The sequence below is a fragment of the Callorhinchus milii genome, unplaced genomic scaffold (genome assembly GCF_018977255.1).
Source record: "Callorhinchus milii isolate IMCB2004 unplaced genomic scaffold, IMCB_Cmil_1.0 Scaffold8, whole genome shotgun sequence".
Lineage (NCBI taxonomy): Eukaryota > Metazoa > Chordata > Chondrichthyes > Chimaeriformes > Callorhinchidae > Callorhinchus > Callorhinchus milii.
The window spans coordinates 9,534,598-9,560,454 of record NW_024704749.1 but is presented as its reverse complement, the minus strand read 5'-3'; the positions used below and the strand labels follow the sequence as shown (position 1 = coordinate 9,560,454).

Genomic DNA, 25,857 nt, shown 5'->3' with positions numbered 1-25,857 from the left:
TGTTCCCAAGCACTGTTGTTTTAGCCTTTCAGGTGGAACTTGGTGAAAAGTAGTGACAAAGTCTAAATATATTGCATCATGCGCTACATCACGATGCTTAGCACTCTTCAAATCCCTCCACTCCTCTGCATCTGCTTACCTCTCTGACCTCTCTCCTCACAACAGTGCCTGTTGCCTTCGTTCCACTGGGTCTGTCCTCCTCCTTGTCCCCCGAGTCCTCCGCTCCACCCTCGGCAGTCTAGCTTTCAGCCAATACGCCCCGAGGCTCTGGAACTCACTTCCTCACTCCCTTCGCCTCACCACTTCTCTTCCTATTTACAGGTCTCGGCTGAAGACCTTTGTTTTCGACCACGCCTTTGGTCACCTTCCTCCCCCTCCCCCCTGGCTCGGCCCTGGGATCCGTTACTGTGAAGCGCTCTGAGACGCTGTGAGGGTGTTATATAAATCCAAGTTGTTGTTGTTGTTTCCTCGATTCAACAAAATATTTGTTTTCTTGCCTTTAAAGAGCTTGCCGTTCCTTCTCAGGGCCTTGCAATGCTTAGTGTTAATTTGTAAAGAAACCACAGAGATGTGGTATTGTGGTGCAAAACAACTCCGCTCTTGGCTGACAAAGATGTTTGGTAGAGTTGTTCATGGGTGAGCCACAAATGGCCCAAGAATCTAATTTAAAGACTTCAGTAGTTTTAGAATAACTTCCTGCACATTTACCATGACCACAATGAGTAGGATATACAAAGTATACATTTTATAAATAAAAAAAGAAGATTCTTGCAAATAAATTAAGATAGGACTTTGCACAGTGAAGACAAGAGCAGCTTGCACTTACATAGTGCTCTTCCTGTAGGGTAGCGCATCGCATTGCTTACGCTGGCAGGAAACACAGGTTCTTTGATCTCTTCGAAGGCTGTCACAATGGTCCAAGGTGATATTTTTAATCCCCGCTGTGTATTCTCTACTTTAATTTCTGTTGCATGTGCACATTCTATGTGCAATAAACATTTGCAATAATAATAATACCTTAATTACTGTGTGTGTATATATATAGTGACAGTATATTTTCTACATGAACAATTTGCATACAGAAATCTCCCATAAAAAGAAATGAAGTGAATGAACACTTATGTAGGGGACTATAATTTTGAATGGTGCATGTGAGCTCTTTAATATCCAACTGAACTGGCAGACCTTTTATGAGCATCTGATTCAAAGGGTGGTACCTAAGAGATTCAATAGCATATTGCCCCACCCCATTTCTAAAACTATCTTACTTTTTAAAAATTCTGCTGAATAATCTCCAGGGCAAGGCACGTCAGTACAGTGAACCAGAGAGAAGCTTCATTGGTATGTTTCTCTTAAGAGAAAAACATTAAGGTCAAGTGGAAAGCAGCTCTTACTGAGAGCTACCCATACAGCGTTGTCATAACAACACCATTCCTGGCTCTCGCAGCTTCTCTTTTCTCCCTAAACATCAATAGTACAAAAGGCTGGCTGTACTTTCTTACGTTTAAGCTTATTGTGCACTAATTGTTAAGGCAATGTCCAAACAATATGCCTGCTTTTTAAAAAAAAGGCCATTTGTCTCTCGGCAGTGTTGTGTAGATGCATTTATCAAGCTTCAACTATCGTAAATAAGTCTTATTTTTACAAATCGTATAATCGCCTAAGTTGTACATTTACCCGATTCCCATTCAGTTTCCTATTAAAACCGCTTAGATTTCTTTGCACTATCCATATTAATCACCTCCTAACTCACAAGGCCGCTCCCCGATCCTTCATTACTCCCACACTTACCGGCTACATTTAATTGTAGGAAACGTTGTCTTAAAGATTGATCCACTTGGGAGCCAGTGGAATTGGGGGTAGGATTACAGAGCTGAGGGTAAGAGAGGGTAGAGCTGGGGAGGCGGGCAAGCAGGGCTTAGGAATATACTAGGTGACACAGGTGAGGGTGAGGGTTTTCATCTACATGGTCTGGGGGTGTGGGGGGAGGGGTGCGGGTGGAAGTAGTGGCAGAGGCAGGTGATATTGCAGAAATGGAGAAAATCAGACTTGGTCAGAGCCCAGGTTATTCCCCTTTAAATGGAATGATCCGTACTCCTATTTTAGAATGTGTAGTGTTCGTGACTAATCTTGGTTCGTTATTCAAATCGGAGTACTTTGTGGAACATCGACTGATATAAGGCCTCTTTAGAACCGTATCTTATCAATTCGCCCTCTATATGAGTAAGATAACCACATCCTCTTTCAACATTTCCTTGGCAACGCCTTTTCTCCGTAGAGTGTACACTTTTTGCATCTCTAAACAAATAAAAGGTGTATCTTTTTAAAATCCTCTTGGGTGAGAAACCTTCCTCTGAGAACCTCATGATTGTAATTGCTTGATATCTAGGTTTCTAAATCATTCAGCTCATCCTGTTTGTTACGGCTATTTGAGAACCAAACAAAACGTATAATATAAAGTTTTAAATTGTGTACTGGTTCTTTATTGGTTGTGGAGTCCTGTAGCTCAGTAGTGAGAGCACTCGCTTTGCAAGTGAGAGACCTGAGTTCAATTCCAGGCAGAGGGCGAAACCTTGGGCAAGTTTCCTTACTCCACATGACTAATAATAATCCGTCCAAAACCAAAAACAATAATAAATTGGTCATTTTCAATCCACGACTGATTGTGGGACATTGCTTTGCGCAATTGGCTGCCGCGTTCGCCCACAAATATACAGTCAATTCACTTTACAGTGTGTTCTGTGAAGCGCTTTGGGACGTCCTCCCGACTTGAAAAGCGCTATATCAAATGCAAGGATTATTATCATTATTATTATTAATATTTATTGTGGTATGAATCCTAAAGAGCCTGTTAGAGACTTTGTATATTGTAGAATCTTAGCGATCCACTGTATATTCCTGTATTGCTATACCACCTGTTATATGATTAGGTGGAACATTAGAATCCAGGGCCAGTGTGTATTGTGGGACACTGACCTGAACTGACAATGGTTTTAAAAAGCTATACGTAAAAGAAGAAAGAAAGGGGAGGGGGACAAAAGTGATGCATACAACTGTTACCTGAGCCCCTCTATTAGACTATAACTCTGTAACTTCCTACCATATTAGTGCATCAGATAACAGCCCCGAAAGGTTCAGTTCATATTGAAAGCACCGCTGACACTTAAAGCATTGGCTGTTAACGTTTTGTGGTGAAAATACCTGACGGGTTGTAGGGAAACGCACAAAGCAATAACTACAGTATACTACTCTGTATCATGGGCAGATCTGTACTACTTTCTCAGTGTGAGTTTTGCATCTGAGAATATATTAAGCTAAATATAAGAATGAGCTGGTCTAACAGAGAAAGTATGTAGATTGTTACCCAGCTGCTTTGATAGATGTTTTAATTTACTGAGTCTTTCTGTTTGCTTGAGGTTCTTCTACCCTTTTCCACCATTATTATCTTGCTCTTTTTCTCCTCAATTTCCCCTTTGTGTTATATTTCTCCTCGCCTTTATTTTTTCTATCATTTCTTGCTCCTTGTAGACTTTACTGACTTGTACGCTTCTTTGGGTAAACTGTACAGGGATTGAGCAGATGGACTGAATTGTATATTATTAGTGAACCTGTAATGTTTCATTTGCACTAGTTTTCATATTCCAATGATGTCCTGAGAGAAAAGGAAGAGAAAGTGGAGCCAGTATTAGGATGTGCAACCATTTTCAATCAACACAAGATACGCAAGGAATTGGTAAGTTTAGAAATGGTTTGAAACAACTGTAGCCCCAAATTGAAGGTGTAGATAATCCATTATTGTCGCATTTGGGCATGACATTCCCTTTGTAATTTGGGTAATGACAGCCAGCGATTAGGCAAATTAATCATTCTATATCTGTTTGAAATGGATTTATTCATCCTAATAAGCCTCTGTGTGAGTATTTAAAATGTACACGTTTTTGCGTACGCGAGTGCGTGTGTGATTTTTGTGTGTGTGTGTGTAGCTAACAACTTACAGAGAGTTTGAGATGAAATTTGCATCTTAATTTAAACCTTGATTATCCGCCTTCACTCGCTTGACTCAGGTCTGCTGCGTAGCTCTTGGGTAAATTGCTAGCTTCTGTTCTATCACATTGTGACCAGCCAGCCATTGGAACGTAACTGCTTTATGTAGATGTGCGTCATTTTTGTAGATATACACTTTTGTATAGAAACCCAGCGCCTGCCAACTTATACTTGTGTTCTGCACGCTTAGCAAAGCATGGTGTGTTCCCCTCCCCAGGGGTAGATTACCCAATTCAGCGGTGGGCAAACTGAAACTCTGCTTTTGAGAGTTCTTCATGGCTAAGATTAGAGACTCGTTTGTGGAACAGAGCTGTTAACAAAAACAAAAACAAAAAGACACAAAGGCAGTATATTGTTTGGGAATGCTGACGAGTGATTATGAAATCCATTGGTGCAATCTAATAAGCTAAAATGAGTGCTGCAAATGCTTTTGGAAATGGGAACATAATGCCTGTGTATTGATCCACCTATTTGGAATAATTTGGCTGAACCTTCTTTTCCATCTGTTTACCACTATAGTCAAGTGCTGCCAATATTTATGTTCCAATATATAACAGATGATGCTGTTGTGTAAAGACAGGGTTGATTTTTAAATGATGGATGAATGAGTTTTGTATTACCTAAGTGAAGTGACATCTGTGCACCAAATATAAGTTCCTTTTGTACCCTTTTAAACATTGGTCTTTTATCCTGTCTGGACACGCTGTCTGCATTGATCAAAAATACTCAAGTGATGTATTTGTAGGTTAATGACTGTGTGTGTCATTTGACTTTCGAGAATGATTGTTGAATGCAAAAGGAGAAGTGAAAAGCTCGACACAGTAGTTTGTGAGGTAAAATTGCTTAGTATGGTGTAATGTGTAGTGAGAAATTATGTGCTTTGGAGCACAAATTTGTTGAAGAAAGTTTATCAGGTTGCGACTCCAGGTCTGCTGATTGTCGGACATCAAGTCCTGGACGAGCGCAAATTTCTAGCAACCGAAAGTCGACAAGACCTAAGTCATACACTTTGGCTCACATCAACGTCTTCTCTCCTGCGGCTCTGACCTACCCAACCTCCCTGGCCTTTCCCAAAGAATTTTTATGTTAAGTGTTGCGACCGTGTATTTGTAGCCAATGATGGCTGCTAATTTTGCACACAGGCCAGGACACCAGGAAAAACTCCCTTCTCTTTATGAATAGTGCCATGGAATCTTTAATATCCACCTGAACAAACCGAGGTGGAACCTTAGTTTAATATCCCATCCAAAGAATGGCACCTCTGACAATGCAGCACTTCCCCAGCACTGCTTTTGAGTGTCATCCAAGACTGTTCAAAGTTTTGACAAGGGGTTTGAACCAACAACCTTCTGACTCATTCAAGATGGGTAGTGCTATCGATTGAGCTAGACTGACTTCTTTAGGGAGCCCACTATTTGCTCTATCTGTAGCACGTTACCTTGACAATATAATGTGAAAAATCCAGAAGGTCAATATCCTCCCATCCAGATTTGAGCTATTATGTTTTATTATATTTGTACATATTTAATACGTTCTGAAATCAGTGACTCCATTATGCAGCAAGAACTATTTACAAAAGCCCACGTAATGTTGCTCATTAGACTCATCGTGGGTTAGCTGAACCATTGGGAGCACTACACCTAGGTTCGGTGAGTGAAATACATTTGCCGTGCTTCAGTGTTAACCTGCGTAATAGATGTTGTAAATGTTTGTGTCAATCTATACCAACCAGGTGCAGTAAATATTGCCAGGGAAGAATATTATCAGGCAGAATATTTGCAAAGTCTTGATGTATTGCTTCGAGAAATGTTTGGCTTTCTATTTATCCAGTGGGCTGTAAAATCTTACAGAAATCTACTTGTTTCTGTCAGTTGGCTATTAGTATCGAGTTCTGTTGAAGTAAAGGCATTGCATCTCTTCTGGGAGGGAAGAGATAAGGGAGACACTGCCATATACCACAGGGATTCATGTGTGCAGCTGCAAAACCGGTTTAAAATGTCTCTGCCTCCCACTGCTGGTGAGGCTCCTTCTCTCCTGCCAACATTCCAGCTTGGCGATAAGCAGCTGCATAAGGTCTGCACGGGCAGTGCTTTTTCAGCACAAAATAACTGTGAGTAATAACCAGCTTGTGAAAGTGTGTGTTATTTGGAAGAATTCTTAACATTTGGAGAAATGATCCCACCTTGAAGCAATGCTGTAAAATGATATATTAATTCAGGTATGTTTTGACTGTGTTCAGGCAATGAGCATAGTTGTGAGTTACAAGGTCTACTGCATCCCAAAATTTGGTATTCTACTAATTTCACTGTTCTGAATGCCTGTGTGTAACTGATGAGAACAATTACTGTAGCATTAATAGACTTGCCAAGTATTGTGCCGGCACTTAATGTTTCAGTGGACTCATTTTCTTCATCTGTTTTCTCAGAGCAGAAATGATCATCCCACTGAAGTGGCTGGCAACTGAACAGCAGTAAGCGCTCTGCAGGAGCGAAAGCATCAACATGCGCATCAGAATGAGGCGCGCTGTTCTATTCATTTGCTGTGCTGTTCTTACCATGATGGTCTTTCATCTCGGCCAACAAATTTGGAAATGTCAACAAATGATAAACGAGGAAGGGGGCTGGTATCAAGGCAGACGAACACATGGTATGATGAAACCAGAATCCGAGGAAATGATCATGCACAATTCACGGAATGTGGAATACCGCTACAGTAAGAACATGCCTATCATCTTCATCGGTGGCGTGCCGCGAAGTGGGACCACGTTAATGCGAGCCATGATGGACGCTCATCCTGAAATCCGCTGTGGCGAAGAAACACGGATCATCCCCCGGGTGCTGACCATGCGCCAGATGTGGTCTCGGTCGGAGCGGGAAAAGATGCGCTTGAATGAGGCGGGGGTCACGGACCAAGTCATAGACTCTGCGTTGCAAGCCTTTATTTTGGAAATCATTGCAAAACACGGGGAACCTGCCAAATACTTGTGCAATAAGGATCCCTTCACATTGAAGTCTCTAACTTATCTCTCCAAACTGTTTGCACAGTCTAAATTCATTCTGATGATCCGGGATGGCCGGGCATCTGTGCACTCGATGATCACAAGAAAAGTGACAATTGCTGGATTCGATCTGAACAGCTACAGAGATTGTATAATCAAATGGAACAAGGCCATTGAGATCATGTATGGACAGTGTATGGATGTGGGGCCTTTGAGGTGTCTCTCTGTTTATTATGAACAGCTTGTATTACATCCCAGAAAGTCCACGGAGACGATCATGAAATTCCTCAATATTCCGTGGAACGATGCAGTTTTACATCATGAAGAACTAATCGGAAAGGCTGGAGGAGTGTCGCTTTCCAAGTGCGTGTTTTTTTCTTTTTGGTATATTAATTGGTTGCAATGAAGGAAGATAGAATTGGGAAATTTCTGTATGAAATTCAGTGACTGTATCAGCTACCCCAGATCAGGCACACACTGGTGCAGTGTGTACCTGCCAGTGCATCCAGTCCTTATGCCCGTTCTCTATCCAATAATTTAACCCATCACTAATGCGAGAAAACTGCGCTTTCATCACACCAGTGTGTCGAGACCACTCTGCCGATCTTATAATATATGTATAATAATCCTTGCATTTGATACAGCACCTTATCATGTCTTCAAGACATCTCCAAGTGCTTCACAGAACATACTGTGAAGTGAATTGACTGTATGTTTTGTGGGCGAAACTCGACAGCCAGTCGCACACAACAGTGTCCCACAAACAGTTGTGGATTCAGTGAACAAATTATTATTATTTAAAAGAAATAATTTTTAAGGGATTAATACATCTGGAAAAGCGATCTGCCAATCGACTTAACAAATTGGCTTCCTACTTACTGCTAGGTAAACAGAGGCCTGTGGAGTAAGGAAACTTGCCTAACATTTTGCCCTGTGCTGGAATTGAACCCAGCTCCTCTCTCTTGCGAGGTGAATGCTCTTAACCACTGAGCAACAGGACTCCACTTTATCTATCTTCATACCATATGTAAACATTAATGTTCTTGTAAATGCAGTTACCGCCATCAATTTGATGAAAATATGCACAGCACAATCCTGAACAATTTGAAGATCAAGGAGGTTCTGAAGGGTGGATTAACATGTTATAAATTGCATATTGAACAGTGCAAGGTGGGTTTAAATCTCATGTCCTTCCTAGCCATAGAGAAGACTTTAATAGAACAAGGTGGGTGAGGACTGGGAAACTTTGGCATAACACCCTCCTGCTTTGTTTTTATCAAATGAACATAAACGGGGTTACAGGAAATGTGTCCAGTTTAACTTGAAGCTGAGCCCACAGTAATTCTTAAGCTTCCACCCTTGAACTGTACTGTAGGATTGTTAAGTGGAGTGCAACAAGTGGATATGACTAATTTGACCAACAATTTGTTTGAAATGTTTTCTGTTTTTTTCCCATAGAATAGAGCGATCCACCGACCAGGTTATCAAGCCGGTTAACCTGGAGGCTTTGAGCAAGTGGGTGGGACACATTCCCGACAATGTAGTGCAGGACATGGCACAGATAGCACCCATGTTGGCCAAACTCGGATACGATCCTTACGCCAATCCGCCAAATTATGGAGCTCCTGACGCACTAGTAGTTAATAACACCAAAAGGGTAGGTGCAATAATTATTTTATTTTTTATTTTATTCTATATTCTATATATTATATTTTATTAGTTAGATTGTTTTCTTGCATCGTTTGAATGTGTCACCATTTTCCTGATTAAAAGAGGAAGGCTGAACAGTCACCACAAGGTCTGCTGATATACTGTTGAACCAAAGTGACCTGCGGTGACTGTGTCCAATTTTCTTCCCACGCCCAATACATCTCCTTGGGTTTTGTGTGAGTGCTGTGTGTGAGTGAAGCTTTGGCTAATTTGGTCTTGTTTTTTTCTGGCTGACACTAGCTGTGATGTAACTATTTATAATCCTGTGTTTTTCTGCACTGCTGTGTTGCTATCCTTACATTCAGCTCATTAATCTGATTGACTTCAAGGGCCACACCCTAACCTTCAAATCCTTCCAGTCTTTCCCAACTGGCCAACTTTCTCCTCCTGGGCTCCCCATTGTCATTGTGCCTCTCATCCTACCCGAGAGACTTTTTTAATAATAGCAAATTGTTGTATCTGACCACTGGCACTTCCAACTGATTTGGGGGAGAATAAGCATTCCATATAAACCAGTCTCTGTCCCTATAAAACAATACAATTGTTCTTCAAACCCATGGAGAGTTGTGGTTTTGGAGTATTATGTGATAAAATGAAGCTTACTTTAGGCATGCTGCTGAACAGTAATGGTATTGTATGAAGATAAATGAGCTAAGAATTCAAGGGCCCCAATTTTTCAATAATGTTTTGATAAAATTGGGTTTCAATGCATTTATTATCCAGGATTTCATTCATGTTGTTTAGCTTTGAATGTGATAAGAATGATGGAGCCATGAATTAGGCTGGAGAGCCATCCCCTGGTCACTATGGTATCTGCACATTTGTTGAAAAGAACTTGTGAATAAATAATAATCCTTGCATTTGATACAATGCCTTTTCTGTATAATTCCTGTGAAATGTAATGACTGCATTTGTATAGGTGAATAAAAGCAGCCAATTTGCACACCGCAGCATCCCACAAATGTCCATGAAGTGAATGATCAATTTGTATTTGGAGGATTGTTGGCCAGAATTTTGGGAGAAAATCTCTTCTGTTTTCAAATAGTGCTGTAGAATCATTAAAGGCCACCTGAACAGGAAGATAGGACCTTGGTTTTAACGTCTCTTCCGAAGGACAGCACCTCCAACAAAATGCATACCTCCAGAATTCTATTGGACTTGAATCTGACTCAGAGGCAAAAGTGCTACTAACTAAGACGAGCTGTGACGATCTTGTGCAGCACATTGGTACGTGTTGTGCTGCCTGCATGTTGCTTTGCTGTGACTTTATATTAATTTTTCTTCATCCTATCAATGTTTCACAGGTCATGAAAGGTGATTTTAAAACACCGGCCAATTTGAAAGAACCTCTACCGGTAGGACAGCTTTATTACTGTTTCTGTGTTTATTTTTTCATGTACCTTCAAATTCAGGGTGCACCTTATAATCTATCAGATCATGTTGTTTAGTAGGACAGATCATCTCCATGTAATTTTTTTGGAGGATGAGAAAGATGTGTAAAAAAAACAAATGTTGAAAGTTCTGCCATATTCAAGATACTATTAAGATTTTCTCCTTCCACCAATGGTTCCTCTACCCATGTGCCATCTGTAGAGAAGACAAACTGAGCAGCCTGCTCCCAGGCCCTGCACTGAAATTAGCCTCTTGGTGATGCCCAATGGTATTCTGGAGTGATTCTCCCTTCTAATGTGGGGAGCATTCAGCTTCTGTCCAGCGCTTCTCCTCTGTGTGGGAGATGGAAGGGGTGGATACATTCTGAGGTTGCTGGAAGTGCTTCCATTACAACTGCAGAAAAGATGCGACAATTGGTCACTCAGAGTATTGCCACAGAAGACTGACATCAACAGTTCATCTTCTAATGGGGGCACAATGCAGCAGAAATGGCTTGTTATGGGATGGTCCAGCAACCTCCCCCAAACTGTATCTTTCAAGCATAACGAACCTGCGAAAGTTTGTGTGAATTCTGCAGCTGGATGGAATTTTATTTTCTAATTGCTTTTCGTACAGGTAAAGCTGAATGTTTCAACAAATGGATTGCAGTGATATCTGGATACAGGTGTGTGTGTGTCAAAATTTCGCATCTGACTTCATCAATAATAATTCATCCTTACATTTTATTCATTTATATATATACTTCTAAAGCTTTAGAAATTTTCAGTCGTGTTCCATTTACACTGATCCTACAGATTTGTAGGACAGCACTAACCGTACTCACAAGCCTTCCCCACAAGGCTTGTGTTCAGGTTATAAACCTGTTGATTGTTTTGGGAACGCCGCTATAAAATGGAACATTCGAAAATGTTTTGCCGAATGTTAAAAAATGTTAGGATTTCAGCCCTCTTAATATAGGCAGTAACTACACATTGTGCACCCGGACCTTTGAAGACTTTGTGCAAGATTAATATGCTAATAGGAATCTTCTGTTTCAGGTTCATAAGATGTAGCTGCCAGAAAAAAAAATGCGGAATCTAAAGAAATGAATGAAAAAAAAGAGCCAACAAAACCTCTTACAGCCTTATATCTGTTCCAACCAGTGGTGTCTGATTAAGGGGGTATGCCTGTGATTCTCTTCACTGAACTGGAATGTTTTCATAATGGATATATTATTGATATGTCCTTCTTCAAAGCAGGCTTGGTTCATTGATTCCGAGAGAAACTCATCAGTACAATGATTATCTGTCTGTATTCTGACCGTGTCGATAGTTTAAGCACGTCTCCAATGTGATTTTTTTTATATACAGGTGCATTTTCTCCAAGTATTTTATAACAGATTGGGGGAGGGGGATGCTTCAAACTGCTGTGTTACTTTATATGACCACTGGGACAGTCAAGAATGTGTATTCGTTACGATTTTCCTGCTAAACCATGCCTGACAATGAATACACCCGTCAGTAAAAGAATAGTGAAGAATTCTTAAAAGTGGAAACTCCAAAGTTTGATAGAATAATGGGGAATTAATATTTCAAATGAGGGACAAGTGCAGTAGTTTATTCATCAGCCAACCTATAGGTTGGTAAGTGTTAAATCCACAGATAGCCATCTGGTATTATTTATACATTTAGACTATAATGATTTTTTAAAAATATTTTAATAAATAGTAATAAATGGTAACTGGACCATTGGATGTTGCAAAGTTCACATGACTTAGCATCTGACAGAGCAGAATTTCTTGCTGTGAAGCCATGCTAGGTTATTCTTGATAGAGTTGCACAATTGTCACCATCCCTGGCCTGTCATAAATTGGTTAATAGACTGTAAACATCTCTAATGGAAAGATTTTCATTGGAGAATATTGTTAATATCCAACAACACTGCCTTCAGATCGGGAAGATATTTTTGAACCCAGAAGGCATAGATCGCCTTCCCTTTTTGATCATTGAGGGTTTCGCATTCAGCGAGTTACCTCCAATAACTGTGACTTACTTTACCAATAATATCCGTGGTACTGTATATTGTAGCAGGATTGTGTAGTGGAAAGATAAAGATGATGTCCACCCATATTTGAATGTAAAATTCAAAGTAAATTTATTAAACAGCTGAACTAAGTAAAGCATCAAAACTCTAGGGACATCAGTTGCCTAGGCTGTTCTACAGACCACTGAATATAAACTTGAAACGATACTCATTTTACGGGGACATAGATCCATCTCCAGATGAGTCGATTTCCCACTGCTAGCAGGAACCACTGGGACAAACCACTGTTGGGAGAGATGTTCTTTCAAGCCAGAGGCTGCACTTAATTCTCAGCTAAATCTCGGTCCCCACTGAGCCAACACCCTCTTCCACGTTTCCATTGGCGGTCACTCAGCTGTGCCACTCAACTGAACCTCCTGTGGTTGGCTCGTGATTTCCACCACTTGTTCATTCCTGCACTATGTGGCTCCTTTGGGAGGGGGTGACCTGCTTTGGCCTAGGTGGTCCAAATAACTGCTCTGCCATACTGTTTAAACAACTTTCATTTATACAGCACTCTTCAAGTAGAGTAACTCTCTTGAGCACTTTACAGTTACAGCAAACTGGGGGTAGGAGAGGAATTAGGTAAGTGGCACGATTAAAGAGATGGGTCGTTAAATGACAAGGGCTGGACAATCAGGGTTTTGGATCCGAGTTGGGGGTTGAGATCAGCTGGGGTGGGAGTAGGAGGGTGACCAAAGGTAGGGTCAAAGAGGGGGATCTTGAGATGGGCCTGAAGGAGTCAAGGGAGGAAGTAAGGCAAAGGGACTGGACTGGAATTCCAAAGGATGGGGGCTGAAAGCCCGACTGATATTTTGTAAAATGTATCTTCTGTTTTAATGGAGGTATACATGAAATCTCAATGGTACTGACATGGTATTTGGTTACATGCAAGACGTATTACAGGAGTTGCTAAGAACATTTTGGTTCTGAAATGTTACGGGGGGGAGGGGGTTAGGAGATAAGGGATGGTGGTGGGAGGAAAGGAGAAACTGAATGGATCACAAGTTCTCATGATCTCTATTGAATGAGACAAGAGTGAATTTGTCACCCAGGGTAACAAGTTTTGTCAATACACTGAGATTCTTAAACTAAAATGAAGAACTCCTCTTCCGAAGAAAACTTAATCTGTTGAGGACTTTCTCATTGCGTTTTATAATGTAGATATTGTGCTTTTCATATCCTTTCGTATCTGCCAATCATTGTTTCATACTGCCATTGGCTTGTAAATAAAATTAATAAATTAAAAAAAGTCAGAGTTTAATATCAAGTCACGGATTATCGTCATTGTTTAATGAGGCAAGACTGGAACCCTGGCCCATCAGAGTTTGGCACAAACAAAGTAAAAGTTTATTAAAGAAATGAAAATTTCCTCCCTGACTCCCGAGGGCAGTCGAGCGAGCTCCAGGAGAGGCCACGCCACCACCAACATGAGAGCCGTGTATCTGTGTTTTGTCTGGGAACGAGTGGACAGGCCGAATGGCCTCGACTAGGCTGCAAATATCTATGGTTCTCAGGTACCCCTGAAAACAAAATTACCCACAATTAATTAAAAGACAAAGGACAGACACAAATGGAGGCTGGTGACCAGACATCGTCCAATTTGAAATGATCCATTTGGAAAAGTGAGGAGGATAATCCTATCCTATCCCGTGGCCTTAATCCTCAGTTCTTTATTGCCTCTTCCTCCAAGGGATGCAGAAGCAGCACATCCTGTGGGTACCAAAGGAAATATTAGTGATTCCTGGAATATTAACAAGATCTCAGGACAGGTGCAGATCAAGAAGACCCTTCGGGCCATTTGATTTCATCTTTCAAACTCCTCATCACAGCATCCAGCTGTTTCTTCAACCAGCTGTGAGTCTCGGGGTGTAACACTCACCAGATTGGCATCCATCTCCTCAGCCTGGCTGCTCCAGGCCAGTACCATGTTGCAGAAGAAGTGTTTGGGGGTCATGCTGAAATTCAAAGCTGTGTTAAGTGAAATTCAAAGCAGTGTTGACTCCATATCTTCACTCAAAAGCTGTCATCTGTGTTTGCCTCTTAGTTCAGGGACATCTCCACACTCCCCAACCACTGTTCTGGATGTCTCAGTCGGAGCTGAATGCCAGGTGAGATGGATTTGGCATCCTCCCACTGACTGAGATTGTCTCTGTGCACATCCGGCAGCGCAGTCGGATCAGGATTTGCCACACGATGGCTGCCAGAGTGGGAATCCCAAGTAAAGTTGGAGTTTGATCCCTGTCTCCCAGTGGCTAATTCAGTGACTGACGTGAAGGCACTCAACGCGTGGGTAGAAGCTCTTAAATAATAATAATCCTTGAATTTGATATAGCGCCTTATCACATCATTGAGACGTCTCAAAAGCGCTTCACACAATATACTGTAAACTGGATCGATTGACCGTATAGTTTGTGGGCGAAACGCGGCAGCCAATTGCGCGCAGCAATTAATAATACCAACTCATGTAGACTTGGACAAGAGGCAAACCTGACATCACTTGTCTGGACGGAGACATCTCATTCAGAGTGTCTTCCCGCTGAAAGGAATGGATTGTCATTCATCCTGGATCACAGTCAGTCAGTCAGAGGCCCTCAACCAAGTCTCCTTCCCTGCCCTCCGCCGAGCCCATTCCAGTCTCTTTCTGCTCCTGGAAACTGTCTCCCACTGAGTCCCTGTCAGATGCCCTCTGGCCTTCCAACCTCTCTCTACTCCTCTGGCCCTCCAACCTTCTCCCTCTCTCCCTCTGTGGCCCTCCAACCTTCTCCCTCTGACGAGTCTGACGCCCTCGAGCCACTCACACACTCCCCCCCCCCCCCCACCCTCCTTGTGCGCATGCGCGGGACCGGGGGGGGGGGGGGACCTTCCCGAAGGACCAAGTGCGCACGCGCCAACGGTGGAAGGGGAGTGGGGGAGAAAAGGCGGGAACCGCCAAAGCTTTGACGCCACAGAACCGAGAGGAGGGGAGAGCTGGTAACGGGGGGGGAGAGGGGGGAGAGCCAGTAACGGGAGGGGGGGGGGAGAGAGGGGGGGGAGAGCCGGTAACGGGAGGGGGGGGGAGAGCCGGTAACGGGAGAAGGGGGGGGGAGAGCCGGTAACGGGAGAGGGGGGGAGAGCCGGTAACGGGAGGGGGGGGGAGAGCCGGTAACGGGAGGGGGGGGGGAGAGCCGGTAACGGGGAGGGGGGGGAGAGCCGGTAACGGGAGGGGGGGGGAGAGCCGGTAACGGGAGAGGGGGGGGAGAGCCGGTAACGGGAGGGGGGGGAGAGCCGGTAACGGGAGGGGGGGGGAGAGCCGGTAACGGGAGGGGGGGGAGAGCCGGTAGGGGGGGGGGGGAGAGCCGGTAACGGGAGAAGGGGGGGGAGAGCCGGTAACGGGGGGGGGGAGAGCCGGTAACGGGAGGGGGGGGGGAGAGCCGGTAACGGAGAGGGGGGGGGAGAGCCGGTAACGGGGGGGGGAGAGCCGGTAACGGGAGAGGGGGGGGAGAGCCAGTAACGGGAGAGGGGGGGGAGAGCCGGTAACGGGAGAGGGGGGGGAGAGCCGGTAACAGGAGGGGGGGGGGAGAGCCGGTAACGGGAGAGGGGGGGAGAGCCGGTAACAGGAGGGGGGGGGGAGAGCCGGTAACGGGGAAGGGGGGGGGAGAGCAGGTAACGGGAGAGGGGGGGAGAGCCGGTAACGGGAGGAGCTCGAGGCCTGGTAACACCGTCGGGGGAGTCGCGCTCGCGAGACGGTCTACAGCTCCTCTGTCCCTCTGCGGTGACACCAAACTCCAGCTCCCGACCGTGAGAGACTCCGCACTCCCTGCACACCGGTGCCACCCCGTGAGGCAAGCGCTGGGACAGATAAACACACGCCTTCCGGCACGTAAGGACGTAATCATTTGCTGGCGAAAGAAGACCGAGGTCCATCTCGTTGGCCTTCCACCATGACCCGGCAGTGGCTTGACATGCCGTGTCCCAAACTACGTACTGCGTCCTGTTATTATTTTCCAGCAGAAATCTTAACTGATTTGTTCTTGGAACGAATGACAATTTCTGCTTCCACCGTCTCTCGAGGGAGCCTGTTCCGTTAGTTAGTTCGCTGCTCGCTCACCGAGGTAGTGTTTCTGCAGATTTATTCTGAATTTACCCCCCCCCCCCCTTCAATTGCAGGCCCTGTCCTCTGGTTGTACTGCTCAGTGCAAGATAAAACAGCTTATCGTTGTCTACTACAGTATCTATTCCCTTCAGATTCTTAAAAACTGCAATCGTATCACCCCTCGACCTTCTCTTCTCTGCACACAGTATTCTAAGTGCGTTCGCACCAGTGATTTATAAAGTGGCAGGATTACCTCACTATTTTTGACTCAATATTGCCCTTTTAATACAGCTTCGCATCTGGTTTGCCTCACATCATTCCCAAGCCCATGATTCCAGGAAGCTCCACGAGAGCATGAATTTAGTTTTGGGGATAAATGAAGAGCTGCAAAAATGTGTGAATTTGATCCAATTGAAGGTCACTACATTGCGCCGCTGTTTGATCGCTGGTGAAATGAAGCGTTCAGAGGCTGGAATTACTGGTCGATCAGGAGCAGTGACGCTGACACTGTATCGAGATTTCCCCATTACACCGACGGGAATTCGAGCCTCAAGGGTGGAAAAGTAACGGAAACCTGATTGTGGAATAAGAATGATATCCTGCCCCAGAAGAGACACAGATAATGATGGATTGAGATTTAAAAAGGAGTCAGTGATGCTTGGCAAAACATGTTTTACCAGAGTCATGGCCGACTGGACTCCTGGTCCGGTGTGGAGAGACTTAAACCAGAGCTTGTGATGTGAGACTGCCATCAGCTCCGCTCTGACAGACTGCAGTTAGAGTCAATCTTCAGCATTGTTAGCAACGATCTTAAAGGTTGAGCCAAGAAGAATATGCTCCAACACCAACTGATGTTTCTGGTGTGATTCCAGGTGACGAGGCCGAGAAGAAGAGAGTGAATTGGTGAGTGTCTCTTCCCTTGCTCTGTTGTGTGTCAGTCACTGTCTTAGTGACACGTTCTGTAAAAATTTACATTCAGACCAAAAGATCATGTTAAAGCGTGGCCGTTCCTGTGATGTGTGCCGAAGGCTGTCAGTGTTGCTGAGAGTCTGTGAATCACAATCTTCCTTTCTCATTAGGAGGACCGGGAAAACGACAAAATAATGAGGGATATATTTGTGAATGTCCGTTCACAGCCCCAGGAGACTCTTATTTTTTTCTTTGTGATAGCAGGAAATACAGCAGCGGACACCAAAATGCCAATGATGATAATGAGTGGGAGGCAGGGGGGGTCTGGATAGGGCAGAGGAACGGGAAGTGGACATTTCCCAAATATCCTAGCTCCTCTCGCTCAAGGTCACGCCAGACTCCAGGCCTGCTCCTGACAGCGAGGAACTTACCCCGAGCACAGAGGTGTCACGTGCGGGCACTCAGACAGGTAAACAGCTAGGTCCACCCTACCTGTTTTCAGGGTTAACAGGAGCTGAATGGGCGGATTCCATTGTTCCCAATTGTACACTACTGTGACTGATTTTACAGCACTTTAGTCCTGTAACTTTACTCTCAATTTCCTTTCTCAGCTTGATACCTGATTGAAGGATTTTCTGGATGTGACACACATTACCTGAAAGACTAAATGTGACTTGACTGTCCTGTGGAGCTAGTTTCGGAGTTCCATCAGCCAACATTCTGCTGCAGAGACAGACCCTATATTCTCCCCCCATAGGTAAGAAAGTACAGTGCAAACAAAGGTGATCAATGTTGGAACTGTCTCCCGTGGAGACCTGCTGGTATAAGTTGTGATGTTTAGATTGCAGTTTCACTAAATTGGCTGGGGAGGGAGCCTGGGAAAAGTTTCACACATTTACGGTGTTTTGAATGGTTTACTTGTGTTTAGTCACTGCCCTCTGAAAGTCAAATCTGTAGCGTTGAACCATTGATGGGACAAATTATATGATCTGTGAAAAAATCCAAGGCTAGATCTCCTTGTTCCACATGGAGATTTTGGGCCAAATGTCCATGGTGATTGGTGGTGTTACTGGGAGCAGAAAGGTGTCTGAAAATTGTATTACTTCTAACTCCATGATGTCCCTGCACAGAGCAGTGAGAGACAGATGTCCATGTTGGAATTGGGAATACATTGGGTGCAGAGGCTTGAGTATGTTGCAGTGCTTTATGGCTTTAAAAAAAACTGCCATAACCATATTTATTGCTTGAATTTGGGTATAATTTAATTCGGTTTGTTCATATGGGAGTTCATACATATGTATATATTTTGTCCACAAAATATACAGTCACTACACAATATCATGCTCATCTGATGAAGAGCAGGAAGCTTTCACCCATTCCATGCGATGTAAGCACCGCTTTACTGAACTCTGCCAACAATATAGATAATAATAATAATCCTTGCATTAGATATAGTGCTTCATCACATCTTCATGCTTAAAAGGAAATCAGTTTTCCAAATTAAGACCAAGTTTAAGAATATTTTACCACTTCTTGTGATCTTAATTTTGAATACAAAATGGTTCTTGCATGCTGAGACTAGTTGGAATGTTGGATCTTTTAATTGTGATTCATACAACAATAATCCCAGTGAAAATGTTAGTGATCTGAGTATAAAGACAACATCCTTTCATCTCGGACTGAATGGATGAAACCAAGTGAAGTAGTGAAATTCCTCTCAGACCGCAAAGTGACTGGAGCATGAGCACTGTGTTACACAATCCTGCATTGCTACATTCCACAGCTGGCGTGCCTCAGGAGCCAGTGCACAGCATGCCTGGCCTATATCTTTACTCATTTATATGAGCTTCTTCTTAGCTCTGTATTTCTCTTGCGCTTTGCTGCAAGTGAGATTCCTTTTTGAAGGTGTTTTGCTCTTGGAGTGCCTCCAGCACAGGCTCTGCCCATGTTCTGTTGGTGTTGGGCTGAAGCACACCTTGGGCAGACACTGCCAACTAATTCTTTTCCAGTTCATGTTCACGAGCTTGGTTTGGATGAAGAAGGCTCTTCAGGCCATCTGATCTCATCATTCCCGAATGTCCACCCTACTGTCTTCCCATCACAGCATCAAGCTGTTTTTTTAAAATGAGTCCAACGTAGAGGCCTCAACCATTCTTCCTGGTAACCTGTTGTGATTGATAATTAACCTCTGGTTAAAGAAATAACCTGGTGTCGGTCCTGATATTGTCATTTGCAGCTCTAAACCTACATCGTCTTCTACTGTCTCTGCAACCAAAAGTATTTACAAAGAAAATACAGGCCACTGAGCCCAACCAGTCTGTGCCAGTCTTTATACCCTATATGAATTTTCAACTATTTCTTACTCCCTGCCATATCCTTTTCTTCCCTCCTCTTGGATGCATTTTGTTCTGTGCTAAATATTCTCAATTCCGTTTAATAACTGTACCTCTATAGTGTCCCCAGTGAAGTAACTTATTTTTGAAGTTGCTTTTTGTTAAGTTTCTTTTAAGAGCTTTCAGAAAATCAATAGCAAAGTTAAGATGGAATTCAACAATTTACCAATTTGTTGATATTCTAAAACCTACGTAAATAGAGTAAATCTAGACCTTGGTGAGATTTCTTGCACTGATCTCTAACATTAAAGTGTGGTCATCACTGTATCACACTGCACCACTTGTGGATTCAGAGTAACTTGAGCTAAATGGATAGGGAGAAAAACGAAACTAATCTGTAAAATTTGGGCATGGTAGCATGCACACCCAGCGATTGGTTTTCTGCTGATATGATTAACAATATTTTGTTAACTCCTTATGGTCTAAAAATGCAACTCACGAACAAAGCCTAAAATGAGACCAGAAATTTACAAAGTCCTTCAGTGGAACGGTTTGCAGCAACTAAATCCTGTAATTAAGCACTAAACGCTTTTAAGCTGATCCCTCTCACCTCAAGAGCGAGAAGGAGATAGATCAGTTCAGGCCAGCGTGAGACTCATTCTTAGAACAATTTGTGTTCTGAAGACTCAGCAGGAATTAGGATAGCAACTCGACAACCGTGACCTAACCCTGGCCTTTACCAACAAGTCTGTTATCCTGCTGATCAACAGTACCTAAGATTTGACCCCGGTACTGTTGATGCTGGCAATCTGATTACTGCAAATGGTTATTGAAGGTAAATGACTGTGGCAGCTGAACCCAAGGTCCCGGCTCTGCTGGGGCTTGAATTTAGTCTCTGTGTTAGAGGTTTGTAGACCTCCAGAAATTATCTATGGACTTTCAGGGTAGCACAGTACTGGCAGATATGCAGATGTGACTGGGTGAGTACTTTAATGATGACATAATAATCCTTAATATACTTTCATAATGACATAGACACAGCACAGCAGGCATGTCCTAATACAGATTTACGTAACTTTTAACTGAATGCTGCTTTTGATTTTCATTGTTTCGGTTCGACAGAAACGGAAAAGAACTTTCATTCCTATTGCTCCCTAGTGTGCTGAAAGGAGACTTTACAATAATTTACACTTGTAATTACAAAAACGACTGTTTTTGTAAGCAAATTTACAGCTATTTATACAATGTTATGAATTAAGGATATGCCTCGGGGTCAGACCACTATCACAGCAAGTAATAGCAAGCTTGTGTCACCAGAAGAAATGTGCGTCTGTAAAGCTTCTATGGTAATGTGAAGCCACGTGAATAACATTGGACAGTGATCACTGTCAACTCAAGATTTATGTTATGAAATTATTGACGTATTCTTTGTAGAAACACTTACAAACACAGATTAGGTTTTTGTTCATTAAAATATCTGGACGAAAGGCCAAGGATCCCAGTGCAAGTCACCACCAAAGGTAGTAGAGAAGAGGAGCTGCTGACATAACCCAAGAACCAATGGTTAGGGGAACACCAAACTTGGGATTTAAAAGCCTGTGGGTTGTGGGAGGAGGAGGCTGAGAAGGAGGTCAGTATGAAGAAGAATGAGTGAGTAGGAGTCAATGAACTCACTTTGATTTTCACACTAACATTGCAGATTATACATGGTAATCACTTGCTGCTCTCTGTTATTCTACATATCCTCTTCCCCTCCACCCCCTTCAAGTTTTCCATGCAGTTGCTATCTTGGAATGCACTGACTGACAGCTGTCCCGTGTCCAGTTGGGTTCCAACCAGAGAAGGTCATTAAAGGACAAGAGACTTTTTGATACTGATCCCTGAGTGGCGCTAACCAGGCAGTGACCCGTGTGCTGTGATGTGTAACATCAATGTGATGTCACATGTTAATCCATGTCCATGTTAATATGCTGCTGCACCATTAGTAATCTAACAAGCTTTAATCTTTAGTCCAAATACCTATCCCACGCAATGTCATGCTTATCTAACCAGTGACACAACGCAGGAGTTGAAGGTTAAGAAGATCATCAGCCCTCCTGGGCAGAATTTGGTCTTCTAAGAACTTCCGTCACATCTAATGGGATTTCTTTCATACCCCTAAATGTGTCATTCCTGTGACTAAAAGAGTGAAGAATGAGGCAGAGGAAAAATGCTGCCAATCAGACATTTTCAGCTAAAGAAAAAAGTGACTGCAGTGAAAATGAAGATGAAGGAAGCAGCAAAGCCACTTCGTCCAAAACCAAGGTGGATTGTGCAAAATATTCAAATCGTTGGGATCCGTACGAGACGACAACTAAACATGACTATGTTTACAGACCACTTTCGCGAACTAAGATGATGCATCCACACTATTCTAAAGGATATACTTACCCGTGTGTGCCTAGCAACATTGCCAATTTGTGTTGGCAACGATGTGGGCGCCTGCAGCCTGTGTACCCTCATTTGTTTGTGACTTACCCCAACAAGAATGCTAATGTGAACCTCAGTCAGCAACAGGTCAAAGCCGTGTCTGACCAACAATCCTACTGGAAGAAACCACCTCCCGAAGGCCTGGTGAAGAAAGCGATGGACATACTGTTCAGCAGCACATATCAGAGAGATTATCGGAAAAAGTCAGAGTATTTCAAGGGAAAAAACACTCTTCCTGAACTGTCTTGCAGTAAGAAGACGTGCTGTTTGCCCAAGCTGAAAAACAATTGTCAACTTAATGCTAGCCAGCTTCAGACAAGAATGATCCCCACTGTGAAGTATTCTCGATTCCACAGCAAGGACAATAGTCCTTTGACCACATATGAGCGAGACTTTGGCAACAGCTGCATAGAGATTTCACCAAGCGTAAACTCCTTGAAACAATCGGAAATTGAGAGATACCTACAGACTGTCAGTGGCAAAGAGAGGGAAGTGCTGGAAGAGTTTCTGGAAAATGTGACTGAAGCTTGTACCAGCAAAGTGATAGATCCTAGGGCTCGTGAGACCAGCCAATACTGCATCCACGATTCCGATCCCAGCCTTTCACCACCTCAGGGGTGAAATAGATCTCACTACTGCAGAGAACTCTTAGAAACGGAAAGGGGAAAGTGCTAACAAGGCCTGTTTCAATAATAAAACGGAAAAAGTCATGAGGCATATGTATATGCTGTGTTTGTTACACCACATTCTGAAATTTGTAGTCCAGTCACATTCCCACAAGGTACAGGTACACCAGAGAAAGTCACTAACACCGTACTGAGACTGATGATGCCAGGGAGCTGGAGAAGGTAATGTCAAAAGTATTATTGTCAGCTTGGCTCAATCGCAAGCACTCTTGTAGGCAAACACAGCAGCCAATTTGCATACAGCAATAGCCCACAAAACAGCCATTAGATCTTGGGCATAATTTCATGAGATCACGTCACTGGTGGTGGTGGGAATTGATTTAGGATTTCATTCAAAAGATAATAGACCTCGACAATGCAGTGCTCCCACTGTACTGTATTGGAATATCATGTTAGAGTGTGAGCTCAAGTCGTGATAGGTACTGACCCGTAATCTTTTGACCCGCAGGCAAAAGTGCTGCCCTGAGACCATGTTTATTTTGCAAAATAGCTGGTGATGTATAATAATAGTAATCTTTGCATTTGATATAGTACTTTATCACATTATCAAGGCGTCTCAAAGTGCTTCACAGGAATTATGGTAAAGTGTGATGGATTGTGCGAACATTAGGGTGACAAAGTGAAAAACACTTTCCTTTATGCATTTCTGCCTAGTTTGTAACGTGTGTCATACAATAGAGAAAACACTGACACAGGAGCAAAGACCAGCAGAGACCATGTCAGCATGATGTAACCATCAGCTGGAGACATCACAATCCTTTCAGTTCACTGTCAACCGCATAGTAACAACAACAACTTGCATTTATATATATCGCCTTTTACTCAGGATAGCGTCTTGGAACAATTTAACCACAATCTATTCATCTCTGAGGAAAGTCTCTGGTCAGGACCTTGGCTGTGAGAGCAAATCTACCCTGTGCCAGATTTAAAGGATCAAACAATCGGTAAGTGATGAGGTAGCTCCCTGGAATCAGGCCAGCCTCCTCAAGAGCAATGGAGTCACTAAACTGTATCAAAACTGAGGACAAAAGGAAGAATAGAGCAAAAGAGAAACAAGATTGCCCGAGAGGCTTAAAACACTTTGACCCACACGAGACCACAAACAGACACGATTATGTGGCTCATCCTTATTCCAGACCGACCATATTCCGAACCGGCTGCTTGACTGAGAGTAAGAGGAACAATCCCCACCCCAACAAAACCTTCATGATATACCATCTGCATCGCAAAGAACACGACAAGGACCACAAGATCGATGATTGTTGGGATAAACCACTGAGTGAGGATGAAGTGTTCAAGCGGCTCAGTGGGGATTACTGCACTATGTACCGGAAAGAATTCCCAGATAAGTTTAAAGATTTTGAGATGAAACCCATTATCCCCAGACCCCCTGACTGGAAGAAGGAAGTCCCACATCCCCTCATTTCTGAATTCCGGGATAAGTTTCGCTTACCGTACATAAACTGCGAGCTGATGGTTGATACCTCCCGATATGGAAGCAATGCCCACCGGGATTATCCTCCCAAAGGAATAACTCCAAATGTAACTTACGCTCATGTCAAAAACCAGGAGAAAAGGAAAAAGATGACCACCTACCAGACGGACTACAGCAACGTCTACGATGGACTCGCCTCAATCCTAAAAAACATGGAACCTGCCAGAATCAATGCCCACCTGTGCACGGTGTCTAAGAGGGACAAAGCTCTGCTGCAAAAGTTCCTCAAGAGTGTGGTCTCACCCTGTAAAACGAGGCCCACAGCATCCAGGATCTGCTAGTCCCCGTGGCAAGGACCAGGCAGAAAGCTGCTGGTGTCCAAGAATTCTCAGTTCATTAAAATGTTGCAGCTACTTTTTTTAAAAATGTGTTCACTTTGCTAAGAGCACACATTTCAGAGGTGCCCGAAATTTGGAATGATATTAAACTGAGGACTTGGCTCCCTCTTTTTGGATTGCCGTTAATGATATGAGAAAAGCGAAGGGAGTTTCTCCCGGTGTCCTGGACAACGATCGTAGATTAGTTGGTAATGCACTTTATTGTTGTTTGTGGGACACTGCTGTGCTCAAATAGCAGGAAAGTAAACAAAGTGTTAATTTAACAGCTGGTACCCACAGGGAATTGTATCCACCATTTACTGAACTGTTTAAGATGTTTAAGATGGCAGTTCAATGGGTGTTATAGTCCCTTGCACTAGAGAGGGGACAGATTGTGTCACAGTTCCAAGGTTCTTTGACCCACACAGATACATCTACAGCTAATTTCTCCTACATAGTCATTACACTTTACAGTAAATTCTATGAAGGACTTTGAGATATTTTGATGCTGTGATAAGACACTATCAAATGCAAAGACTATTATTTAAAAGGCTAGATCAATAGCTGGAGTCACGCGCCTCAGAATGTCACTCTCTGGTCACTCCCTGTTCACTGCTGTTCCCAGTAACTAGAAGCCATTTGCAGACTGGACCCTTGACAGATAAGGAGAAACAACTGCGATTCAAATTCTTGTCGTAAAACTGCTTTCATAGCAGGACGGTTTGGTGATGCCCCCAACACCCTCTGGCAGGGAATTAGTACAGACTTAACAGCTGTGGTTCCTTACAATTGAGTTCCCACTCTGAATCACCCACAAAACACACAGTCACTGCACTTTACATACGCTTTACAGTATATGCTGTGGAGCTCTTTGGGACGTCCTGGCATGAAAGTGCTAGACCAAATGTAAGGATTATTGTTATTCTTAAGGAGGAAGGAGAATTGTTGGGTCTGCCTGGTTGACAGGAGCAATGTCAGGTCCAAGGAATCCCCCACATTTCCTGCTCTTATGACCGGCCACAAGAAAGTGCAGCGTGGCCGAGGGATGTAATGCAACTCTTCCTCTATCTTTGGCCCACAAAATATACAGTCAATTCACTTTACTGCATATTTTGTGAAGCACCTGAGACGTCTCGAATATCTATTAAGGCGCGATATCAAATGCAAGGATGTTTATTATTATTATTGTTGTCACTCACTGTGAGAGTGAATTTGTTGGTGGATAAATGTGCAGGATTGTACCCAGTTAATATGATCCAACTGACATGTTACCAGCAACCTGCTAACCTGATTCTAACAAAGCTGATTGGACACACAGTATTTATTACTGCGTTCTACCTTGACTTGACTATGACGGAGGCAAGTCAA

General features: G+C 43.3%; 2 protein-coding genes and 1 long non-coding RNA gene across 7 annotated transcripts in view; 2 read left to right on the top strand and 1 right to left on the bottom strand.

Annotated features, from left to right (window-relative positions):
* LOC103189950 (protein-tyrosine sulfotransferase 2) overlaps positions 1-11,833 on the top strand; it is a 31,213-nt gene extending 19,380 nt beyond the window's left edge. For 4 of the 5 annotated variants that reach the window (XM_042337213.1, XM_042337210.1, XM_042337212.1 and 1 more), the window contains 6 exons: positions 3,632-3,733; positions 6,470-7,405; positions 8,501-8,699; positions 10,057-10,107; positions 10,760-10,808; positions 11,182-11,833. In XM_042337213.1, coding sequence (XP_042193147.1) covers positions 6,546-7,405; positions 8,501-8,699; positions 10,057-10,107; positions 10,760-10,795 — 1,146 coding nt within the window. In that variant the 5' untranslated portion in view covers positions 3,632-3,733; positions 6,470-6,545 and the 3' untranslated portion in view covers positions 10,796-10,808; positions 11,182-11,833. The remainder of the gene's footprint in view (positions 1-3,631; positions 3,734-6,469; positions 7,406-8,500; positions 8,700-10,056; positions 10,108-10,759; positions 10,809-11,181) is intronic. The other variant, XM_042337211.1, reaches the window with a different exon arrangement.
* A 1,562-nt stretch (positions 11,834-13,395) lies between these two features.
* LOC103189949 lies at positions 13,396-15,014 on the bottom strand. Its single transcript, XR_489109.2, has 3 exons — positions 14,696-15,014; positions 14,088-14,163; positions 13,396-13,918 (listed from the first exon to the last, which is right to left on the bottom strand). It is a non-coding gene; the product is annotated as an uncharacterized LOC103189949 (long non-coding RNA).
* Positions 15,015-23,670: 8,656 nt separating this feature from the next.
* Positions 23,671-24,453, top strand: LOC103189956 (testis-expressed protein 26). The gene has a single exon (XM_007910535.1). The coding sequence runs from the start codon at positions 23,671-23,673 to the stop codon at positions 24,451-24,453; it is 783 nt and encodes a 260-aa protein (XP_007908726.1).
* The last annotated feature ends 1,404 nt before the right edge of the window (positions 24,454-25,857 follow it).